Source organism: Grammomys surdaster, unplaced genomic scaffold, assembly GCF_004785775.1.
Source record: "Grammomys surdaster isolate TR1022 unplaced genomic scaffold, NIH_TR_1.0 172, whole genome shotgun sequence".
NCBI classification, from domain to species: Eukaryota; Metazoa; Chordata; class Mammalia; order Rodentia; family Muridae; genus Grammomys; species Grammomys surdaster.
In genome coordinates this window covers 5,198,681-5,222,699 of record NW_021604620.1, presented here as the reverse complement: position 1 = coordinate 5,222,699, position 24,019 = coordinate 5,198,681, and the positions used below count along the sequence as shown (strand labels likewise).

The following is a 24,019-nucleotide window of genomic DNA, read 5'->3' as shown; positions in this document are numbered from 1 at the left end:
TCATGCCTGTGTGCCTGAGTTAACATGTGTACGACAATTCCACCTGCTGCTTTAGAATGAGTGACCCTTTGACAAACACTGAATGCCCCAAATTATACCATGGAAGCAGACTTCACTATGAAATAGTCATTGTAAAAAGTAGATCCAGTGTTTACTGGCTCCAAAGGAGAGCTGCTTAAATATACCAAGCTTAACCAAAATATTTAAAATACTAGATTTTTCTCCAAAGCAACTTAGTCTGCTGTACTGTTTATAACAATTATAGTCTATAGTTGGGTAGAAATATTCTGTCAAAAGAGGTAAAATTTTACCTCACATAATTTGACCTATTTGTTTTTAAATACCTATTGCTTCTATACCTAACACTAGATTCAGATTTCAAGGTTATCCCTTTGAAGTTTAAGTTCTGTTGACTAGATAGACAAAACTTAAAAAAGGAGCTAAGTATGTTTATTTAGTTCTATTTTTATACCACTTAACATTCTCTGATAGTAGTGGTTGTTCTGATCCTATGAAGTCAGTTATTCTCATTTCAATTATTACTGCATAATAAAACAATATATGCTGTAGATTCCAGTTCACTTAGTTGAAAATTAAGAGCCTAAAGAAAATCATGAGCCTTAAGGATTTAATGGAAAATAAAAGCTCTTAAAATTAGTTATAAACAGTTTCAGATCCTTTTAATTGTAAACCTATGGAAAGGCATTTTGAAGTTGTGTTTCCTATAATCCACTTCTCTAGCTGCTGCTTCGTTAGGGAGTCATGTGACTCCTCGTGTCTTGTGCTGTCATGTCACATTGGTTTAGAACCAACAGTATGAGACAGCCCAGTCAGACATAAAGAATGTAATGCATGAAACCTCAATTTTGTCTTAATGTGGTCTTGGGTATCTACTCACCACTTCATTTCACAGTGTCAAAACAATCCAAAGATGAAGACAAATTCAAAGACCATACATGAATGAATGCAATTTTATTCTTGATCAGATTGACAAAAGGAAAAGCATATTCCTTACTAATTATATTAACAGCACTGCACATTATTGGTTAAAATCAATCCTTAGCTCTGAGAGAGTCAGGAAAAAACTCACTGGTCTGTTTAATACAGTAGTTACTGCCTAAAATCAGAGCAGTGTTATCCCTAGGTTTTTCACTTACAACATTCCAAATATATACCTTTTAGCTTCATTTATGTTGTCATAAAAGTATAAATATAAACCTGTTTGTATTATAAAGTTGTTGCCCTTTATCCATAAAAAGGCCCAGTGTAACTTGTTTTTAAAATTCCATTTCAGTGATAATATGCAACATGCATACTGGGAACTGAAGAGGGAAATGTCTAACTTACACCTGGTGACTCAAGTGCAAGCAGAACTACTAAGAAAACTGAAAACCTCAGCTGCAGTCAAGAAAGGCAAGTCACTGCTGGCTGGAAATGCTGACTCCAGCCAGACTGCCTGAAGAGCCGCTAGCTGCTTTCTCTTAGTCTCATCTGATGACGATGATAAGCCAGACTGTAGCCGTGTGCCTGCTCACACCCATGCTCTGCTTCCGCTTCAGTCTCTAGCTGGGCAGCCTAAGGTGTTGCTGGTGGTTTTTCTTCAGTACTGTATTCTTTTCCCCTTGTGGCTTTTCTCAGCCAAGTGTTGCTTATGTAAGGCCATGGTGTTAGGTTTGTGCTAAGGGGCCTTTTACCACAAGTATATAGAGTTAGTTATATATTTAAAAAGAGCTCCAAAGTTTCATTTCAGTACTATGAAATATACCAAAGACCTAGCTTTTTATTTTTAAAACAACTCTGACTCATTTAGTTCCTGATATCTTTTTTATAAACTTTTCTTTTCCTTATAGGACATCTGATTTGAAGGCAGACTCAATCAAAATTTCCCACTGCTTTGGTTGGTTGGTTAGTTGGCTGGCTGGTTGGTTTTCTTGAGACAGGGTTTCTCCATGTAGCCCTGGCTGTCCTGGAACAATATTATCTCTCCTGTGTCACCCCCAACCCCTCCGCATGTGTGTGTGTGTGTGGACCAGGCTGGCCTCAAAACTCAGAAATCTGCCTGCCTCTGCCTCTGCCTCCCAAGTGCTGGGTTCACCCACTCAGCCATTGCTTTCTTTTTAAAGCCAATATTTAACTAAAGCTTTTGTGTTTTGTGTTATCTAGTAGTGGGTACTTTTTTGCCAGTGCTGTTTTTGTATCTTAGGAAATAACTTCTGCTGCTTGTACCCAACTTGATAGCCTTACATCCAAAACATACAGCATACGTTTGATGTCTTAAATTTTATTTTTCAAAAGAATGTGATGTGACTTTGAAAGGTGGTCATCACCTAATTTAAAATTGTTACTTACATCTCTGATTGTTCTAAAGGAGAACAAGAAAACTTTGATAACTGTTCTCAGGAGTGTTTGTAAGAGACAATGTTTCACATGGGGTGGGGATTAATTCAAAGTCTCTTGATTTCTGTGGAGTTAGGTACTTAAGAATCAGGCAAGTTAATGTGATTTTGAGCCAACATAGCTCAATTTGTGGTTCACCTTACTGTCTTTTTCCAGTTGCTAAGGTTACTTATGATGATACCATAGGTGGATGGCAGAAGTAAGACTTCTCCTTACAGTGACTCAGCTATATGCTGTCAGTACAACTACTTATATCATAAAATAAGATGTTCCAAAGACTAATAAAGGAGAACAGCTCTTCCCACCCTGTGTTCCTTTTATGATGATACAGTCTTTTGATGCCTTTGCACAGTCACCAGTCCCTACAGCTCATTGTTTTAAGTAGACTGGGCTATGCTCACTTATCCATACTCTGTCCAGAAGAATTCATTATTCTTTCAGTTCCTTTACTCTACTCATCCCCTTCCACCCATCACCCAAATGTCTCCATTTGGTTGGTCCAGCAGGCTGGCTCAGCAAGTGGAAGAGCCCACCTGCAAGCTTGAGGACCTGTTGTACCTGGAACTCACAGTGGAAGGAACGAACCAACTCTAGAAACTTGTCCTCTGACCTTCATGCTCATGTGTATACCTGCATTCTCATGCACACACACACACACACACACACACACACACACACACATAAAATATTAGGTTGCATAGAGCCAAGCCTTAGATACAGTTAGTCATCTTTAGGCTAAGAAAAAAACATAGCTTACAGTTGTGGCAGGTTGAGAAGAATAAAAGAGGCTACTGTCGCAGGATACTGCGGTGGCTAAACATTAACTTCCAAGCAGCCTTTTCTAAGCCATTGTGTGTCTAAAACACCTTTTCATTTACTTTTTAAGTTGACCTGCTTGTTGACCAAAGCAGAATTATATTTTCTATTATATTTACTATAAGAAATTGAACTTACAGATTCTACTTCAACTATTTTATCTACAAAAGCCTTTGAGTACATGTTAAATTTTCATTCGACTCTTAAGAATCCAAGGTATACTTATAAAAAGAAGTTACTTTTTAAACCCTCTCCTATTGAGAAGTTTCAGTAAGCAAAAAAAAAAATGTATTTTAAACCTACTAATTCTTCACAACATTTTTTCCACTAAAATGGTCTAAAAACTTTTACTAGCCACATTAAAGGCCAAGAACTTTTCTTGTCTTTGCCTTGTTTAAAAAAAAAAAGTTATACCTTTTTACAACATACAGATTCTTCATCAGCAGGATGACATAGGCAGGAAAGGATTTCGACATCCATTTTTGCAAACAAAGCAGTTGGTGAAAGATCTAAGTATCTCCAAATCAGTTTCCCAATGATCATACTAAATTGGAAATGCTAACTTTAGTGTCTCTTGTGAAACTGGTATATATGTTTACAATCTCAAACGCTACAAGACTGACACATAGCTATGCTTTCTTTTTAGCCTGTACCCCAGTAGGATGTGTTGAAGACCTTGGGAGAGACAGCACGAAATTGCATTTGACAAATTTGACTGCAACTTACAAAAGACATCCCCCTTTGTCACCAAATGGCAAAGCCACTTGTTATGCTCCATCTTCCCCTTTACCCGGAGATAGAAAGGTTTTCTCAGACAAAGCAGTTCTTCAGTCGTGGACAGATAACGAGACATTGGTTCCTAAAGACGGTGCAGACTTTCAGGAGCACAACTCCTATGGGAGAAATTCTCTGGAAGATAATTCCTGGGTATTCCCAAGCCCTCCTAAATCAAGTGAGACAGCATTTGGTGAAAACAAAAGCAAACTCTTACCTTTATCCAACCTGCCACCACTGCATTACCTGGATCAACATAATCAGAACTGCCTTTACAAAAGTTGATTTATTTGACTTGTGATTTGATCACAAGGACACTGACTCACTGGTTCTCCCAAGAGATTGTTCAGACTGAAAGTGGACTCTGATGAATGTCTTGGGGAGTTCTCCAGTGTGTACATTTGTACATTCTGTACAACATTATGTATGCAGTTGATTTTCCAGTATGGAAACCTCCAGTTGTACCTTTGAAAACAATTACAAATTCTTGCTTCTTGGATAAAGAGTGGAAAATGAAAATTTTAGACATGGTTTTATAAAGTATGTGACCTGCCTACATATCCAATCATTAATTAAAAAGCAGCCTTTAATAGAAGAGAGAAACCATGTCTGCTGGTTCAGATTGTGTCAAGAAGCAAATAAGAGTGTGGGTAAGTCGTGCTTTCTGTAACTTCCTGATGCATAAGGATTTGAAATATAATGGAATAAAAGTAGATTATGACATCTCTATGCTACTCTTTCAAGTTTTAAGATTTAAAATCATTTTTAAGTAAAATGTTTGTGTATACAAATTTAAAGTGCAATTTGAATTCTGAGACTTGAACTAATGATGATTGAAGCCAACTTTCCCCAGTATATACAAATCCTAAATAGTTAAAAATGATGTGCTCTATGAATAAACTATTATAACCTTATATAATGTCCAGTTAAAAGTAGAAAAAGCATCTCACAGGGCAGTCTCTTCAGTGATTCATAGTGAACTCACCATGTGATCATTTTCAGCAGGACAGCTATCTGTATTACACAGAGCAGCTTATACACTGTTAAACTAGGACATTTGAGAAAGTAAATGCTAATTAGCTGCATCTAGAACTAAATCTTGTGCTGTACAATTATGAAATATCCCCAGACTCGTTCTAAGTGGCCAATCACTTGTAAATAAGTAAAGAAATAACGAAGATGGCTTCATGTGGAAATTCATCTAAATTCCTTCAAGGTCAAAGCACTACGAGTATTAGTAATCATGTATTACCTGTTTGATGTAAGAAGACTTTATCCTTTTCTAAGAGGCATTTCATGTATCCTGAATTCAGAGGATCTCTGACTTATCACTGAATACCATGCATAGCCGGGCACTGTTCACTGTTGAGTTATCTCAGTCACTTACTCATGCCTGTCCCTGATTAACAGAATTGATGTCAGATACTGGAATGTATTCTAACCAATGAACACAGCTGACTCGAGGGAGTACAGGCTCCTGCCAAGTAATATAACAAGACCCAATATGCATAAAACAAATACACGACTCCAGGCTCTAGCTGAAGGAACTAACTATCTGTGTAATAAGAAAGCAGACACATTTCTCATGTGGATGCTAAGGCTGTCCATCATTTCCGTCCAATGTAGCTTACTGGTTTGCCTTTTTTAAAACCAAGATGAGAAGTTTTCTTTTGTAAAGAGAGTCTTATAATGTTTTTGAACAATGCCAAGAAATTGTTTTAATTAAAATTATTTTTGTTTTTAAAATGGAATTGGATGTGAAATACTGTCCTTGCCTATGTATATTTCCGAAGTATGTTATTAATTTTATTTCTCCAACATATTCTGAATGGAGCAAATTCCCTCTAACTAGTATTAACAGTTATCAAAAAGGATTGCTAGAACAGTCTGGTGTTAATAGTTCAAAGTATTAATGGCCTGTGTAAGACTTCTTAGCTAGAAAAGATAAACCCTAAAATATTTTTACGTGGTCAGAAAATGTTTAAATATATACTTAGTCAGTGATACCATCTGTATTTTGTGATTCATTAAAATTGACAGTTCTGTTGCTCCTTTTCATACTTGCTGTAATAGCTGGATTTCTTTTGTAAGAAATTCCAATTAACCACACCTGTAACTCAGTAATATTAGGACACAACCAACAGCAGCCACCTGGTCCTTCCTCTTGGTCAGTTACTGTATTGAGCCAAGGCCAAAATAGAACTAACTGCCCTATGAACGTATTAAAAACCCAGTATCCAAAGACACATCTGCAGAAGGTACACTAGTCAGACAAGAGGTGAATGTGAACATAGTTTGTCTAGTACCTATTGGTTGGGAGACACACAATAGAAATCTTGTTACTATGTCACTGGCTTCTTGTAACTACGTTTTCTTTGAGTCACTGAAATCAGCTGTAGCCCTGTCCATTAGACATGTGCCAATGCTAACATGCCAGCACAGAAATAATCAGACACACAACAGAAATCTTGTTACTATGTCACTGGCTTCTTGTAGTAACTGTTTTTAATTTGAGTCACTGAAAACAGCTGTAACACTGTCCAATAGAAATGTGCCAATGCCAACAGACTGGCACAGAAATAATCGGCTGCTTGCCCCTCTCCCTATGCTGCAGTCTCTACACTTACTGAGTTTGCTCTGCTTGGCCTCCAGTCACCTTTTGTTGATCTGTGGTGGTCTGGGAGAATGGGTTCTTTGAATTTCAGACAAGAGTAAAGTAGTTCTTTGGTGAGTACCATGTGAAGCTTGAACATGCATCCATTGACTAGGTTCATTTCATTTGAATGAGAAAAAAAAATTGTCCGTAGGATTGGACAAAGTTAAATCTTGCCTTCCTGGTTTTTGTTCCTGTTCTAAAAATAGCTTTTAATATAAAAAGCTCAGACTAGGTAACACACTAGAACAGAAACTTACCACAGTTCCTCCCAAATCCCCAATGTTACAAAACAGAAGTTCACACTTAATGCCAACTTCTTAGAATCCAAGATATACAGTATTTTCAGTAGCCAAGCTCAAAAAATCAAGAAACAATGCAGAAACTTTTCTATCAAAAGTTTCAGTAAAATAATCTCATCCGTTTTCACATAAATCTGTGGAAAGTCTGCAGCCCTGCCTACCTGCATCTGATGGCAGTGCTGGGCAAGTTATCACCATAACAGACTGCTGGCCACAAGAGCACATTAAGTGGTAGAGTGAAGAAGGGCTCTGGTTCACAGCTGCCATTAACAGTGTTGAAGGTGGTCCATTCCTTCTTTGCTTTGGTCCTTTGGTCCCACACTAGCCATCAGCCTGCATGATCAGAAGGTAATGCACACATGAAACTATGACAGCACTGTGATTGCAGTTCGAGTTGTAAAACCTGGGTTAAGGCCAGGAAAACAATATATTCCTCTTTTCCCTACCCCGTATTTAATAAACCAGAACTCTGAAATAAATACTTTTATTTCATTAAAAAAAATCAGTATTTTCATGATTAAGGTGAGCAAACATTGTTTCAGTCCATCATTTCTGGTTTACATTATAAATGGCTTCCATAAGCGTGACTTCCTGACTCACTGTTTGCCTACATGTTTGTGGGAAGCTTCTGTAACCTTTTCTTGGTAGGAACTCCAGTTTTTCTGAATTCTTCCCTTTCCTTGAGATACTCCAGTTTGCATTCTTCATAGAAGGCTGGATCATTATAGCTATAAGAAGTAAATCAATATATTTCAAAATAGATACAGTGTAAGCTTTAATAACATTCAGATACTCATGAAGTTTAATCTTGAAAAGTTGACTTTCAATAATAGTCACCAAGACACAATAAACATTAACTAATGAGAAAACCATGATTTCTTTTTAATTTTGTAATAAAGTACATAGTACTAGAAAGTCTTGAGTTTAGTCTTATCACAGGATGGAACAGTGATGATACTTAGGAGCCCATGGTTCAACACACAAGGGCTGGACTAGAACCAAATACAAAAAGGACAGGGTTAGACATGGAAACACGAAGAGGGGAGGTGTCACTGAGAGCGCCATTGGGCCAGTCCTTGCAAGGCCACAGAAGGGACATGGTGAGGGGAAAGTGAGATGCGTGAGTCGCTCCAAGTGGCCTGAAGCTCAGAGTGGGTTGTGCATACAGCAGGAAGAGCCTGAGAGCACTGACTGTACAGCAACCAAATCAGGTTGGGCCACTGATGTCACACTACAACAGTATCCTGAGAGCAATAGGACAAGACTAACTGGATGAATGGCAGTGTATGGCAAGGCTAAAAGGGAACAGCAAGGTTTTTAAAGTTGGATCTCTAATAATAATATTCAAGCAAGAAATGATGGGCACCTAAGCTGGCCCAAAGGAAGAGCTGTGAGGATGCAAAAGGAAAGGGCTGATTGGTAACTAACCAGAATTTGTTAGAGGCAGACTCTAGATTATAGAAAACTAATTCAAGCCACATGACAGGGACTGAACAAAAATATTCCCTTTAAGACATGCAGAAAAGCAGAGAAACAGGATCTGTAGTGATTTAATCCAGGGGTACAAACTACACTTAGATTTAAGATTCTTAACAGAACCCAAAGAAACCAACTTTAAGCAATAGATTAAGGGAGACAAGGCTGAGGAGTGGAGAAATGTGTGGCCCACCCTAAGTCTGAGCCACACCTGATGGCAGCGTCTCTGAATGGACATGGTAGAAGGAAGCTTTTGCTTTTTGCCTGCTTGTTTTCACTCTCCCTGGTGAGCCCATCTATCCTGCCGAGGCCTGCCTTCCTTCACTGGCAGTGAACTTCTCCAGGATCCAACAGACCAAAGAGCAGCTGAGACACTCAGCCTCAAGGACTGAACAACTACTGGACTTTATGTCAAGACAGCCATTGATGGGCTAGCCTGACCACAGGCTGTAAGCCATTTTACTAAAGCCCCTTCTAATGTCTGTGGATGCATTCTGTCAGTTCTGTTCCTCTGGAGAATACTTATGTTAAACAATGTAACAAATTTCAGATGTGGGCTACAGAGCTGAAGACCTTTACTTACCTATCCATCATGGTCAACTAGAAGTCCCCACTGTAACTTTACCAAACCCCAAATCTCATAACTAAGATGTGGCAGGTTTGTTTTGTTTTAATCAGTGTTTTACTGCTGGACAAAACAACAGCTATTCTAACCCCTACCTCCTCCCAATTGTACTGTCATCATGGCTACTCAGGGTGATTTTGTAGTAGTCAACTCCTGAGGTAAATATTCATGTTGTAATTTCTGTAATAAATGTATTTCATGACTGGCTTCCCACATACTTTTTTCTTCCACCACATTCCACCACCACCTCCTCTCCCCCTCCCCGCACCCCTGCACTTTGCACCTCTTGAATCTGTGTAGCCTGGACTAGCCTTGAACTAGCATCAATCCTGTCTCAGTCTTTTGAATGTTGTGATTGCAAGCATGCATCATCATGTTCTACTCTCTGGCATTTTCAATGGACTTTTGGAGAAAAATCAGAGATTCTAGGCTGAGAAGGCAGAGGGTTTCTCTGTTCAGGCAATATGGAATGGGATTAGACATGGTTCTTCCTTTCCAATGGCTGAGAACAGAAGCACTCCATGGAACATGGGCATCGTGTATCCAAGGGGCATCCCCCATGCTTCCATATACCTAACATACCTGGAATGGGCACTGTGGGAGACAGGGCAACTTACAAGCCTATGTGACACGGGAAAGAGCTGTCTCCTGGTTAGTTTTCATTTCCCAAGATACTTCTGGACTGCTGGCCAAGGCCTTCAGGAGCTGGTTTGTCCTGTGTACAGCTTCAGTCTGTGAAAGGTGGACTTGGCTCTCACAGTGCTGTGCACATGCATCATGTGAGGGAGTCCAGGAAAGGCAGCTGCAGTTTATGGAGGAAACTAGGTTTTCACAGGTATCACCTACAGACTTAACAAAGGTGTTCTGCTACTGCAGGAGTGGGCAATACACCTCAAACACTTCTTTCCTCCCAGTTAAAGGGCTCTGATGCCTTTTATAAGGTCACACAGGAAGCACATACTGGCACTGGCAGTCACCAGGGCAAGGGAAATTTGACGTTCAGGGAAGAAATTCCAGCTGGCTTGTGACCAGGGTTCTGTGCTTAGGCACTAAGTGCTGAGCAGATGGTCTCCAATACACAGAGCAGTGGTGGCTTGTCACCAGGACTCCACACTGCTCACCGGCTTCCTGCACACAGACAGGAAGGGCCATAGTTTCTAACAATGACCAACAGATGAATCAGGCTAGGTTGGAAAGCTCTCTAGCCTCTGCACATGAGCCTACATATTCAGGAACATTCCAGGTTGATAGACTAGACCTGTTCTCCAGTTGGAGAGCACAAACCTTCGGATCGTTGTGTCCAGGGCCGTTTGTCCACTAAAAGCCTATGTGATTTGGTGGATTGAACTACAGTCATCTCAGGGCTTCCTGTCACCCTCAAGGACAATATACAACAGTGAGGAATTTAGGTGTGCATGTGTGCAGTGTGTGGCTTCTGCCTCTGAGCTATGACAGAAGGTGGGGTTGCATTTTGAGGAAGAAGAGGAACAAAGGTTTCCCCGTCTCAAATTTCTTAAGGGTTCAAGCTGGAGTATAAAACTGCCACACAGAGGGGAAAATGCAGAGTTCTAGCACAAAGGACTTTGCTGGAAAAAGCATCAAGGGCATCAAGATTCAGAACAGTCACCTGTCTCCCCATGCCCAGGTTCCCTGTGGGACTAGATGGCTGGGAAACAGTGAACTACACACTTAGCTGAGTGTGCTGCAGACAGGCAAAGATAAGCCTCTCTTGCAAAACTGAGGCACTTTGGATAGAGCAGTTGCTTACTGTACTGGCTGGTGTTATATCATCAACTTGATACAAGCTACAGTTATTAAAGAGGAAGGAGCCTCAGCTGTGGAAATGCCTCCATAAGATCCAGCTCCAAGGCATTTTCTTAATTAGTGATTGATGTGGGAGGGTCCAGCCTATGGTGGGTGGTACCATACCTGGGCTGGTGATCCTAGCTTCTGTAAGAAAGCAGACTGGGTAAGCCATAGAAAACAAGCCAGTAAGCAGCATCCCTGTGTGGCTTCTGCATCAGTTCCTGCCTCCAGGGTCCCGCCCTGTTTTGAGTTCGTGTCTTGACTTCCTTCAATGATGAAGAATAACAAGGCAACGTAGGCCCACTACACCCTTTCCTCCCAGGACAACTTGCTTTTGGATCATGGTGTTTCATCACAGCAATAGAAACTAACTAAGACACTTTCCATCTGCCCAGAAGATGTGGTTTTGCGTGCTAGTTAAGGCTGCACAATGCCAGCCTCCTTCAGTGAGCTGTGGACCTCTGGGCAGGCAGCCCTCTGTTCTCTCCATGTAGCACATGTTGTCCTTAGAGGAAAAGGGCAGCAGTCTCAGACCAACTGGTCTGCTCAGCTGGCACTTTTTCTGTGAGGCTTCCTGTATCTGCTTCTTTTCTGTAGGACTCAGTACTCTAGCCAGAGCAGACCCTACTCAAGTGATATGCATGCAGTCTCAGTAAACCTCATTAACAACACTGTTAGCAGGTCCCAAAGGAACTGGGACAAGTCTCACTCCCTACCTGGAGCTCCTCCCAGTACTTTTCATTTGCCCCCCTATCCTAAACCTCTCCCTCCTGGGGGCTGGGCTTCACTCCCACTCCCCCAGTTTCTCTTCTCTATTACAAGTCAGCCATTTTGGTTATCTCTAGGCTCCTGGCTGGCTCCTCTCCTGAATCTCTCTTGGTCTCTCTCCAACAACTCTCCTCTCTTGGCCCAGTTCCATCTGGACCCTTGCAGATATCTTCTGCTGTGCTCTCCCTCCCTCACATCTACAGTAAACCTGACAACCGTACTGAGGGACGATCATGTCCTCGTTTCTCACCTTTCCCCAGAGCCTGGAACCAGGACCCCTGTAGATCTCCTGAGCTACACTCATTTCTACTTCTTGAAATGTGTTTGTTGCTTTAGTTCATCACACTCAAGTAAACTATCTGTGTTCCCCCATAAGCATAAGTCTAAGAGGAAGAGAAGCGTACCTGAGGCGCACTAGGGAACATGACCAGAGGGAGCCTCTCCTCTACATAGAGGGCTCTTGTAAGGGGAGGGTCTAATACTAACATCTAGTTCTCCAATTGGTTCTGGATTTGTCAATAAAGAAGGCTGGAAGCCAATGGATGGGCAGAGGGTACAGGTGGGACTTCCAGGTCCCATGAGGAAAAGGCAGTCGAGCAAGGAAGGAAAGATGCCTTTTCTGCCATGCTTTGGAGGAAAAGGGACACATCAACCACATAAGACCTCGGGGGCAGCTGGAACATGTGGCCTCTGCTCTGGGCAGGTGGACAAAGATGTCTGGCAGAGACTAGGTGGAACAAGCCACTAAGATTAGGGCAGAAGGAGAAACAGAGATAATAAATTGGTAAGGGAACGCCTTTCCAAGTGGGAGGTATCTGTGCCTAGCGGGCAAGTTTTAAAACAGTAAAGCTGGGTGTCCTTTATCTGCAGATTCGAAGGAAGCAGGGTTAGGGCTGGTAGAGAAAAATCCGGAGCTAAGCCAGGTAGACCAAGAGGGAGCTAGGAGTGGGCTGGCAGTGCAGCAGCTCCTGGGCAAGGTGGCAGCGTGGTTTTAAAACTACACACAACAGGCTCTTGCAGTTCTTGCCCAGCAACCCCCGGCAGCTGAGACTGCCTCAGAGAAGCACAAGCAAACTCTTGGTTTTCTCATCTCTAAGGGCAGATACGAAAAACGAGTTTGGATAATCTTGTTCCTTTCAAGAGTGGTATTCTAAAAGCCTGTAAAATTACATATACATAATCTAGCCTTAAAATTACATAAGGGAGTTATTAAAGTGTTATTTTTTAATTTACTCTCCTGAGAAATCTCACACTATGCTCACATGTATGTTTCACTGGCTGCATCTGGAAAAACATAAGAGGGAGCAACAGCTTGCCAAAATTAAAATCTCACAACTACCAATTAACAACTTAGTAAAATATTGTGATATTATTTGTCAATAACGTATACAATAATGTATACATTAAGCACATATGGAGGTGGAAACAAACGCATTCAGTGAAATCTGCTTACTTCCTCCTTCTTTGCTTTTTTTTTCTAGACAGGGTTTCACTATGTAGCTCTGGCTGTCCTGGAACTCAGAGGTCCCCTAACCCCAGCCTCTGAGTGCTGGGATCAAAGGCTTGCAACACTACCTCTGCACACTGTCATTTAAAGCATTAGAAAAACTAAGCTGGGACAGTGGCTCCTGAATGTAATTCCAGCCCTTAGGAGGCACCAGCCAAGAGGATGCAGCCAAACTCCAGACTATCCTGGGCTACACAGTAAATTCCAGGATAGCTACAGCTATGTATCCAGCCTCTATCTCAAAACCAATAACAAAAAGAGTTGAGGAACTACAATTACGTACGCATCAAGATGACACTAAAATGCTGATTTAAAAAGAATTGCTTAGGTACAGCCACTTTGGAAATCAATATGATGGTTTCTTAGAAAATTGGGAATCAATCTATCTCAAGACCCAGCTGCACCATTCCTGGGCATATACCCAAAGGATACTCCAACATATCCCAAGGACACTTGCTCAACTAGTTGAGCAGCTCCTATTCACTACAGCCAGAAACAGGAAAACCACCTAGGTGTCCCTCAACTGAAGAGTGAACAAGGAAAATGTGGTACATTTACACAATGGAATATTACTCAGCTGTTAAAAAAAAAAACAGTGACATGAAATTTACAGGCAAATGGATGAAGCTAGAAAAAAAAAGTCATGCTGAGTGAGGTAACCCAGACCCAGAAAGACAAACATGGTATGTACTCACTTATATGGCATATACTCACTGTAAAATAAAAGGCAATCATACTAAGGTCTACAGACCCAGAGATGCTAAGTCACAGGAGGGCTTAAGGGAGGACTGTGAACCTCCCTGGGAAGGGAACTAGAACTGACATCATAGGTGGAGGGGTGGGGTAGGAGGAGGATGGGGGGAGTGTACTGAGACAAACAACTGGAAGTGGGGGCTCTTGGGGATGAGCTACAAACCTAGTGAAATGGAAACCCCCAGAAATCTATGACCCTAGCTAAGGGTCCTAGCAATGAGGGATACAGAGCTTGAACTGGCCATCTCCTGTAATCAGGCAAGACTTCTAGGGAAGGGACCGGGACACCAACCCAGCCAGCAAAACCATCAACCTACAATGTGCCCTGTCCACAAGATGTGCTGGGGTAAGAGTGGTACAGAAATTGTGGGAGTGGCCAGTGACTGGTCCAGCTTGAGACCCATGCCATGAGAACCAGCCCACTCCAGACGCTGCCTGGTAGGCCAAGACCTAAAGGCTGGACAGCCAAGAGACCTAGGATAGATCCAAACATGACTGAGAAAAGAGACTCAATGAAATGATCCCCAAATCCTGCTATACTAATAGATTGGTGCCTAGCCCACATGTCGTCAGAGAAGCTTCTTCCAGCAACTGATAGAAATGGATGCAGAGACTCATAGCTAAACATGGGGAGTCCTGTGGAAGACGGAGAGGAAGGATTGTAAGAGCCAGACTGGTCAAGACACCACATGAAAACCCACAGAATCAACTACCTGGGCTCACAGAGGCTCACAGAGACTGAAATGATAACCAGGGAGCCTGCATGGGACTGACCTGCAATATGGGCCCTCTGCACATAGCTGACAGTTGTGTAACTTGATCTTGTGGGACTCCAAACAGTGGGAGCAGGGGCTGTCTCTAACACTGTTGCCTGCTTCTGGGACCTTTTCCTCCTACTGGGTTCCTCCTCCAGCCTAAATACAAGGGGAGGTGCCTAGTCTTACTTCAACTTCATATGCCATGTTTGGTTGATACCCATGGAAGGCCTGCCCTTTTCTGATTTGATAAAGCATCAGAAATGGAGATTTAGAGCTTCCACATCACTTGCTGCAACTTTTCCAGGAGTTGAAACACAATTCAGCAAATTGCCAGGCTGTAAAGTCCCTAGAGATTGTCTAGTTCAGTTGCTTTTCAATAGAAGAACTAAAAAGCAGGCTATAATCATTCTATAAACCAACCTATTGAAGAAAAAGCATTTGTTAAGCCATGCGGAAAATCATACATACAATTCTGCCAAGTATAACTTTTTAAATCCCTTCCTAAATGTCTTTCTTTTAGAATAACTGTAACATACTGATGTCTTAACCAGCAATGTGAAGAATTTGGTAGGCAGAGGTACAGAACATATTACAGGTAATGAGATAACATTACCCTACTAAACACCTGTATAATCACAGACCCACAAGCATTGAGGTGACAACTTACTAAGCAGTTAGACAGTCTTTCAATGCAGTATTCTCTTTCCGGCATTTTAATACCATAAGGATCCCAGAGTCCTTGCAACATCTGGTAAAATCTGAAAATTAAAAAAAAAAAAAATGAAGAAAGAAAAACATTCCATTGACGTGATTTAAAAATTTCTAACAGTCTCTCACTTAGAATCCATTGTCCAGACTTCATACATTCCATGGTCAATTTAAAAATTGTACACTACTGAGGGGCAGACTGCAAGTATTGCTCATTTTGTAGAAAGGATTTGAGAGGAGGACGTGTGAGATAAAAGCAGAAAACCTGCCTGGAGAGACACAGACCATAATGACCACATAGGATTCCTAGAGGGACAAGAATGCATCCAAGGGAGGTAAGTAAGAAGGTGTGGTGGTTTGAATGAACATGGTCCCATAGGCCCAGTGGGAGTGGCACTAATAGGAGGCATGGCCTTGGTGGAGGAAATGTGTATCTGGGGTTGGGTTTTGCGGATTTAGCTGCTCCAGTGAGGCCCAATGTCTTGCTCGTCCTGCTGCTTGATGATGTGGATGTAGAACTCTCAGCTCCTCCTGTACCACGTTTCCTGCACGCTGCCATGCTTCCCACCACGATGAGAATGACTAAACCTTGGAACCTTTAAGCCAGCCCCAATTTAAATCTTTTCCCTGTAAAAGTTGTGTGGTCAAGGTTTTCGTCATAGCAATAGAAACCCTGAGACAGAAGTTGGTACTAGGAGTAGGTTATTGCTGTGACAGGCATAGCCATGCTTTTGTTTGGAGGAATGTGGACTTTGGGACTTTTGATTAGGAAAGCAGCTGAATGCTTTAAGTGGGCCTTAAGGGGCCATGCTAGTGGGAACATTGAAGAGAGCAGTGCTGAGGGTGGGGCCTAGATCAAAAGGCTTCAGAGTCACAATATGATTTTTGTGGCCTAGAGACTATTATTGGGATATTTTGGCTGCTTTCTGCCCTTGTCCATAAAATCTACCTGATGCTAAATAGAAGAGTTATGAATTAACAGCTTTGGCAGAGAAGATTTCCAGACAGCCTAGTATTGACTGTGTTGCTTGGTTATTAGTGGCACGCTAATGCATATTTATAATGAAAAAAAGCAAACTAAGCAAGAAGAAAATACAAGACCCACACACAGTTTGAGGAGAAAGAGGTACCAGGAACTGTAAACAGATTAGAGAGAAGCCTGGTGCCAGGTAAAATGTAGGACAGCAAGACCGTACCTAGCTAAGCTTCAAGTCTGTGAAAAGAAACATAGAGAAATAAAGGAATTAAAAAAAAATCAGGGCCTGGTGTGGTGGTACACACCCTTAATCCCAGCACTCCAGAGGCAGAGGAAGGAATCTCTGAGTTCAAGGTCAGCCTGATCAACAAAGAAAAGTTCCAGGACAGCCAAGCTTAGGCAGTGAAGGAAAACATCAAAAAAACAGAAAGCTGGTGAAGATGTATTTGAATGAGAGGCCTGTGTTCCAACTCCAGCAAACAGCAGAACACAGCAGCTTCAGCCTATTGTTCCAGCTTTAGAGTGAAGGATAGAAGAAAAGACTTATGGAATGTCCCTCCACAGCCAAGGAAAGCCACTGAGGCCAGGCGTGTGTCAAGGGTGCTGCTGCATGGAGGCCTGTAAAGGGCACTGTGCAAAGTCTGGGTTGCCTTTGAGAACCCAAGATGTTGGAAATGGCAGACTGGTGGGATACCTGCAAAGGAACAATGCTAACAAACAGACAGTGGAACCAGCCCAAGACAGAGTGTGCTGCAGTCAACAAGGCTGAAAAGAGCTGGAGATCTCAAGAGCACAGTGATTTCAGATGCAGAGTTTGGAGTTCGCCCAGCTGTCTTTCAGTCTTGTTTGGTCCAGTATTTCCTCGTTATGTTCTCGTCCTTTTCTTATGGAATGGTAACGTGTATCCTGTGCCATTCATTGTATGTCGGAAGTACATGATCTGATTTTTCATTTTGATTTTATAGGAGACTGCAGTTAAGAGATTATGTGAATCTCCATGAGTTTAAACTTTGAAACAGTGCTGGTACTGTGATAGAATCTGGAACTTTTGAAGTCAGGCTATGATATGCCTACAAGCCTATGGGAGCCAGGGAGGGGAATGTGGTGGTTTGAATGAAAATGGACCCCATAGGCCCCTATTTAGTGACACTGTTAAGAGATGTGGCATTGTTGAAATAGGTCACTGTGGGATGGGTTTTGAGGTTTCAGGTGCTCAAACCAAGCTAAGTGTCACTCTCTTCCTGCTGCCTGATGATCTGGATGTAGAACTCTCAGCTTCTTCTCCAGCACCACATCTGCCTGTATGCTGCCATGAGTACAATAGGCTAAATCTAAAATGGCTTCTCCAAAGTGACTACAATGAGCTAATTTTTTATTTACTTTTCCTGTGACCTGATGTGTTTACAGTCCCTGACATGAGCATGAGTGAAGCATTATCGATAAGAACGAATGGTGACAGGTACTTTGTCTATTTGAAGAGGCCACTGAATAAATTCACACATGAATTAATGAAGCCTCTCTTCTCTTTTCATAAGCTTCTCATAGTAACCACCCAAAATGATAAACTGCATTTTAGATTTGAAGTGTGTCATGAGCACACTATACTGGGAACACCGGTGCATTTGTCTTTCCACAATGTCAAACCATTATTTTAAAGAATAATGACACATTCACAAGCTGCATCATCAGTATATTGACTGCACTTGCCAAGTAGTCCAGATTTCCCTTGATAGCTGGCTGATGAGAGATTAATTTCTATCTTAATTACTAATATTAACTATCAGATCACACATCACATAGTAATTATACCTCTCTGGGTATGTGTGTGTGTGGGGGAGACAGAGTTCAAAGAGGTGGAGGTGGACGCAGATACCAAGAATCTCAGGGTCACTGCGAGTAGTTAGATTATTAACCAAATCATCTGGAAAGCTAGTTCAGGGCCTCAGGATGGAGTGAAGCTGCAGAGGTGAGGTACCTAGGAGCCTGGAGACGAGCCCTGGACACACGAACACACAGACAATAACACGGCACTATAAGACCTATCAAGTGCCAGGGCCCCAGCTGAGCTGACACACAGTTTCTCAAGTAAAGGCCAGGCCTCCATATCCATTCCATGTTAAGAGTCCTCTTTGTGGAATACAAGTGGGGTGCTGCACCTTTCCACATCTGGTGTACTCAAGAGGTCTGTTGTGTTTTAATGTCTGTGTGCCCACACAGTCTTCAGGAGTAACTTGTTATCAACTGCACTTCACAGATGGTGCTGGTCACCTGCATACACAATGACATGCAGAATCATCCTTTCTCTGTGTTTCTGCTGAGAACGGAGCCAAATGCTGCTTTGTGAGATGGAGTCACCAGAGCAAGACACCACCTGAAAGCCAACGTTCCACCCCATTTGGAGAACTTAGTGCAGTGCAGGGGAGCCAGATCTCAACAAAGTGCTAAGAGAACTTGAAAGGAAGGTATGAGAATGTTCCAGTGTGACCAGTAAACAAAACACCTGAGCACCTGCCTTTTTTAAAAGGATCACAGGTGGGAGATGCTCAAATGGAGCAGCCATGACGGCACTAATGAGGAGGACTGGAGGACTGAGATAGCCAGGTAAAAAGTCAGGGAGTCGGTTTCTTCCATGTTCCTTCCATGTACCATTGTGGGGCCTGACACAGTCTACTCACAAAGCAGGATGGCCACAAGCTGCTTTTAAACAGTCCAGTGTCCGTAAAGAGAGTGGGTACCTCAAGGCTAACCACAGGAATAGGTAAGTTCACCTCCTATTAAAGTAACTATTACATGTATCTTTCTTAGAATATGGTATTTTGTGGATAACCATAAAAGGAATATTATATATTCATTAAAGGAATAGTATGTTGATAGTCATTTCCTATCTTCTTGAAACAAAGGATGTATCTTTCGTCAACATCAGATCTAATTCTTATACCACCTCCCAAAACAAAAATACTACACCACAAAATAGCATACCATTACAAACAGCACACCGAGAGGTGTTGGTCTTCACGGTTCTTTTCATTTTTGAGGGGTGTTAACCATTCTCAGCTTGCTGGGCTCAAAAGATCTCCTGTCTTTCCTTTGCCCCAGGAGCTGAGACTACAGCAGAGATGGGTTGAAACACTAGCAGTCCCCAGGATCCAAGGCTCGTCAGTAAAGTGCACCAGGAGATGCTACAGCATGTTACTACTCAGAACACAGGCACAAAGCAGCTGTGGGAGAAGAGCACGCAGGGAACCGCTGTGCTTGTCTCACAGGAGGGAAGCTGACAGGCTGGCGAACAGAAACTGAAGAAACTGTTGGTCTTGGAGTTGGTACTCTATAAGTATGGAACAATGTGTTGACTTAAAAAGAGGAGGAAAGTAGCTATAGGCTAGGAGAGAAGAAAATGGAAGCTGGGCTGAGGGGCTGGCATGAGGAAGCCCTCTCTCTATGTCCCTCCTCTCCCCTGGTCTCCTCTGTTTAGCAACAATGGGAGGGAACCCCATGACTCACTAAGAACTCCCTGTTCATCACCTTCCAAGGCTGTTTCCGATGTATAGCTTAATTCCTTAAATACTAATTGTTCTCAACTACAAATTTAGAAAATTCCCTTTCCTGAAATGTATGTCTACATAGTCACGACAAGTGAAAAGCATCATTTCAGGGTAAAGAGACACTCTCAAAAGTCACACTGTAGCTTTCCTCTAATCTCACACGCTCACACCAACTGCCAGATGCAAGAACTCTGACGACAATGTGTGCTGCCTTCCTGGTAAATAGATCTAAATTCCCAGTTTTGAAGAAAAAAAGAGGGGAAAGGGCTAAAAGACATGGTGCAGCAAACTTAATCAGACATTAATAAGTGCACTGTCCCTGGATAACAAGGCAAATCGATCCTTTCCGTTCTGGCTGCAGTTTATTTAAAGACTCTCCAATGTTACTACTTAAGCTCAGGTCCTATGGAGGTGTTATCTCACCAGTTATATTTTCACAACACTTATGATATTGCTATCACACCCTTAAAATAAATGAAAAGCCCAGGCCACATTTCAGACCAACAAAATGCTACTGACTCTATTTTTATTTCAGGAAATAAACATTAAAATAATTCTGTACTGCTCATTTCTTTCAATGCTGAACAGTTAAATGAAATGATGTAGGGTTTTCTAGTCTTATGTTACAAGTATACTTCAGAGGGAAGTATTTAATCACTTGGCTTTAAAATTCAGTTCTAGGTATCGTATTACAAAAATCGTGACAACAAAAGCATTTTTGACAAAATTATTATGCTTTTAATTTTCTATTAAATTATGATTTATTAACATTCTACACTTTAAAGATTAGTCTGTGTATAGAATGAATTTAGTGGTGCATTTAATGAGACAAGAAGCTAGAAGGATGAACACAAAAGATTATTCTGTATTGTAGTGCATGAGCTGTTTGACAATTCTAGCACAGTCCAACAGAAAGCTTCTCTCTAGATTGATCACGGCTCAGTTAACAGCACTGAATATCTAATACCTCCAACTCAATTAATTCTCACCTGATTAACATCAGACTGATATTCAAACTAAATCATCTCTCCAGTCAAGTAGAAATCAATATTTCTGATTTTACTTTTAAATTACAATACGAAATAAAATGCATGCATCTTCAATATGCCAGGAGTAGCTTTCCTAGTCTACCATGGCATGGGTAACACAGTTGATTAAAGTATTATTCTAATTTGAGCACCACTAGGTAGCAGGATCTGATTAATCTGAACACAGAGATGGAGTAGAGTAATTAAATACATCTTATACAGGGCAAATAGAAAATTGACATAAAATAAACTTGACTTCTTTAAAACAAACCTTGCTGTTTATCAGCTCAAGTAGTTAAGAATATAGTTTTATTAGAGATTGATTACTCTCAGAATAAAAAAGACATGTGAGCCATATTTACAATGGGCTAAGAAACAGCAACTCTTCTCTAGGTCACATTCTTTCTATGACTATCCTCTCTGGATGGCAGACACATACTTGAAGCAAACCAATTATTTCCAAATGACCTTTCCAGACAGAAGAAAACATAGTGGGCCAACCTTACTGAGTAGAGAAATCACTAAACCCCATAGAAAATCCTTCCGCATTTGTAATTGTTACCGTAAAGAGAAGGTGGGATTGACTTTGCCCCTCATTTCCTTTAAATTTAACATGAAGACAAACTGGAAAGCCTAATTATTTGCTGTGTTAATTGACCAGAAGTGACTATTCTGCTTGTTAGCAAACTCAAAAATTTAGAAGAAAATTAGAAAAACTTAAAATTTTTAGAATGCATAGTTTAATTTTTAAATGCACAGTTTTCTAGAGTTGAGAAAAAAACAGTTCCAAGTAATGTAAACCAAAATTGTGCTGTACACACAACACAGATATATAACTTCATGTTATAATGAAACAATGGTATACATTTATATATATAAATCTTATATATAAAATATAAAACCATATTTTTGTTTCTATGCTTCTCAAACTTGTATTTGTAGATGAGGGAGTTCCAAGAACCAAAAGATAATGAACTTTACATTTTTATTCTACTGAATAATCTATCAAACAATATAAATGATAAAATAATTATTTAAAATTCTACTGATACACTTACAGCGTTAGACTTCAGACTAATTCTGTGGTGTGCATGTGTAAGCACACAGCATCATGCTATGATCTAACTGGTCAAGAGTCAATGCCAAAGAGTCTTGAATACTTAAAGACACTATAGAGAAATATTTTGCTTTCATTCTGTTTTATTAAGAACTTTATTAAAAGACTAAAAGGGAACCATATGATATAATTCATCTCTCCAAATATATAAATGTTTTGCCATAGAATAGAGGTAGAAAAAGTAGCTATCACAAAGTCTGGTTTGTTAGACTCCACAAAGAATATTTTTTAATTTTAAACCAGAATGTCAACAGGGTCGATTGAAATAAAGAGAAATAAATTAATGCTAAATACCTACTAAGGAAGTTTTGTTTATGGAAATGAATAATTCAGCGTTTCACAACTGAGTTCAAGCAGCAGCTGCTTTGCTGGCATCAACCTAAAAATGTACAAACTCAAACACCACAGAATCATCATATTGTTCAGGTCAAACAGAGGAGTTACTTCCTAGTCTTCTAGGTTTAGTGTAAAATCTTCCAGCTACAATACTAACCAGCCAACCACTTAAGGAGTCTCACGCAGCACTGTCACTTTCATGGGGAGACTCTGTCGCATCCCACTTAACTGAATATATGCAGAATTTCTGGCCTGTTACATCTTGTAACAGCTGGGAAGAGAGACTAATTCAGATTTCTAGCAATCTGTTCCTGATCACTTGGTCCTGGATTTTACTGTAATTCCAAAACGAGCCCCAGACTGCCTTTCAGTCCAAAGCAACTTCAGCTTGTCTCTTATTCATCAAAAGAGCAGAGAAGTGGGTGGGCCCAAGTTAGCCTAGTGAAGACATGCTACACTGGTCTCTGTACACAACACTCCTAGCCCTGTAGCTCTTACATGTGAGCCTCACTGGGTATGAAAATGTGGAAATGTTCAAACAGTTATAATTGTACCCAAAGCAATCTGATGTCATAATAAAACGCCAACAGTCACAATGGAAACTAGGTCCTGTGCTTATATAATTTTTGTTTCAGGTTTATCTGTTGAATACACCAACTAAAGCCTGAAACTCTTTAGTCATCATAAAAAATATGGTAGACTGGCCTGGAAATGGTGGTACACACCTCCCAGTATTTGTGATGCAGAGGCGAGTAGATCTCTGTGAGTTCAAGGTCAGCCTGGTCAACAAAGCCAGTCCAGGACAGCCAGGGCTACCCAGGCATCTCATCTAAAATCTTATTTTTGTAATGAAAACATTTTTCTCTATTTCTCCCATTTGGTTTTATGAGACAGTCTGACCACATCACTCATGCTGGCCTGAACCTTGCTGTGGTGTCAAACTCCAAGATGTCACTCCCTGCTCTAGTGCACGCTTCTTCTTCTCCTTCTTCTCCTCTTCAAAGTCTACATTCTTAACTCATTCTTTTGTTAACTATGTGCTGAGCATATTTCTCCATCAAGTTGTGTTCCAGCTGTTTGGAATGAAGCTCTGTCATTCAAAGCTTATTCTCAAAGGCAGACAATAAGTACAACCCTGTGGACTGTTAGTGTTGTAACAGAGACAGTGGAAGACAGGGCTATGGGGGCAATACGATGTGTTTTCAGTAGGGCTGTCAAGGTAGGACCCTCTGAGGGAACTATCAGAGAAAAAACTAAGGGAAGGAAGGAAACCAACAAGATAATTTCATAGCCCATAATACTGAAATGTCTAATTCTGTGCCCATAATACTGAAATGTCTAATTCTGTGCATGGCAATCCAAAATATAAATATTTACAAAGAAAATGGGCATCAAGAAAGAATAACAGTAGATGAGACTAGTCGTTTGCTAAGCATGGCCCAGGATCTCTACTGACCACTCCAAAGGCCCGGCTGCTAATGCTAGTCAACGCCTCAGCCAGCCAGGATCTGAGTTCAAAGCTAAAGTGAAAGCAAAAGATGAAGATACAGGACTTACATTAAAAATACCACACAGTCAGCCCTGAGATCACACACAGAATAAGCAGGCTTTGTTTATGTACTTAGAAGGGGGGGCGCTATTAAGTACATATATACACATATATACACGTATATACAC

The 24,019-nt window shown here is 41.1% G+C and overlaps 2 protein-coding genes across 6 annotated transcripts in view; one reads left to right on the top strand and one right to left on the bottom strand.

Annotated features, from left to right (window-relative positions):
• Positions 1 to 9,250, top strand: part of Azi2 (5-azacytidine induced 2) — a 28,395-nt gene extending 19,145 nt beyond the window's left edge. For all 5 annotated transcript variants that reach the window (XM_028767423.1, XM_028767421.1, XM_028767422.1 and 2 more), the window contains 2 exons: positions 1,295 to 1,413; positions 3,860 to 9,250. In XM_028767423.1, the coding sequence (XP_028623256.1) occupies positions 1,295 to 1,413; positions 3,860 to 4,272 (532 nt within the window). In that variant the 3' untranslated portion in view covers positions 4,273 to 9,250. The remainder of the gene's footprint in view (positions 1 to 1,294; positions 1,414 to 3,859) is intronic.
• The window catches only part of Cmc1 (C-X9-C motif containing 1), a 51,732-nt gene continuing 35,123 nt past the window's right edge, over positions 7,411 to 24,019 (bottom strand). Inside the window, exons 3-4 of the mRNA XM_028767426.1 lie at positions 15,303 to 15,393; positions 7,411 to 7,670 (exon numbers count right to left, since the gene is read on the bottom strand). Of these exons, the coding sequence (XP_028623259.1) occupies positions 7,550 to 7,670; positions 15,303 to 15,393 (212 nt within the window). The 3' untranslated portion in view covers positions 7,411 to 7,549. The remainder of the gene's footprint in view (positions 7,671 to 15,302; positions 15,394 to 24,019) is intronic.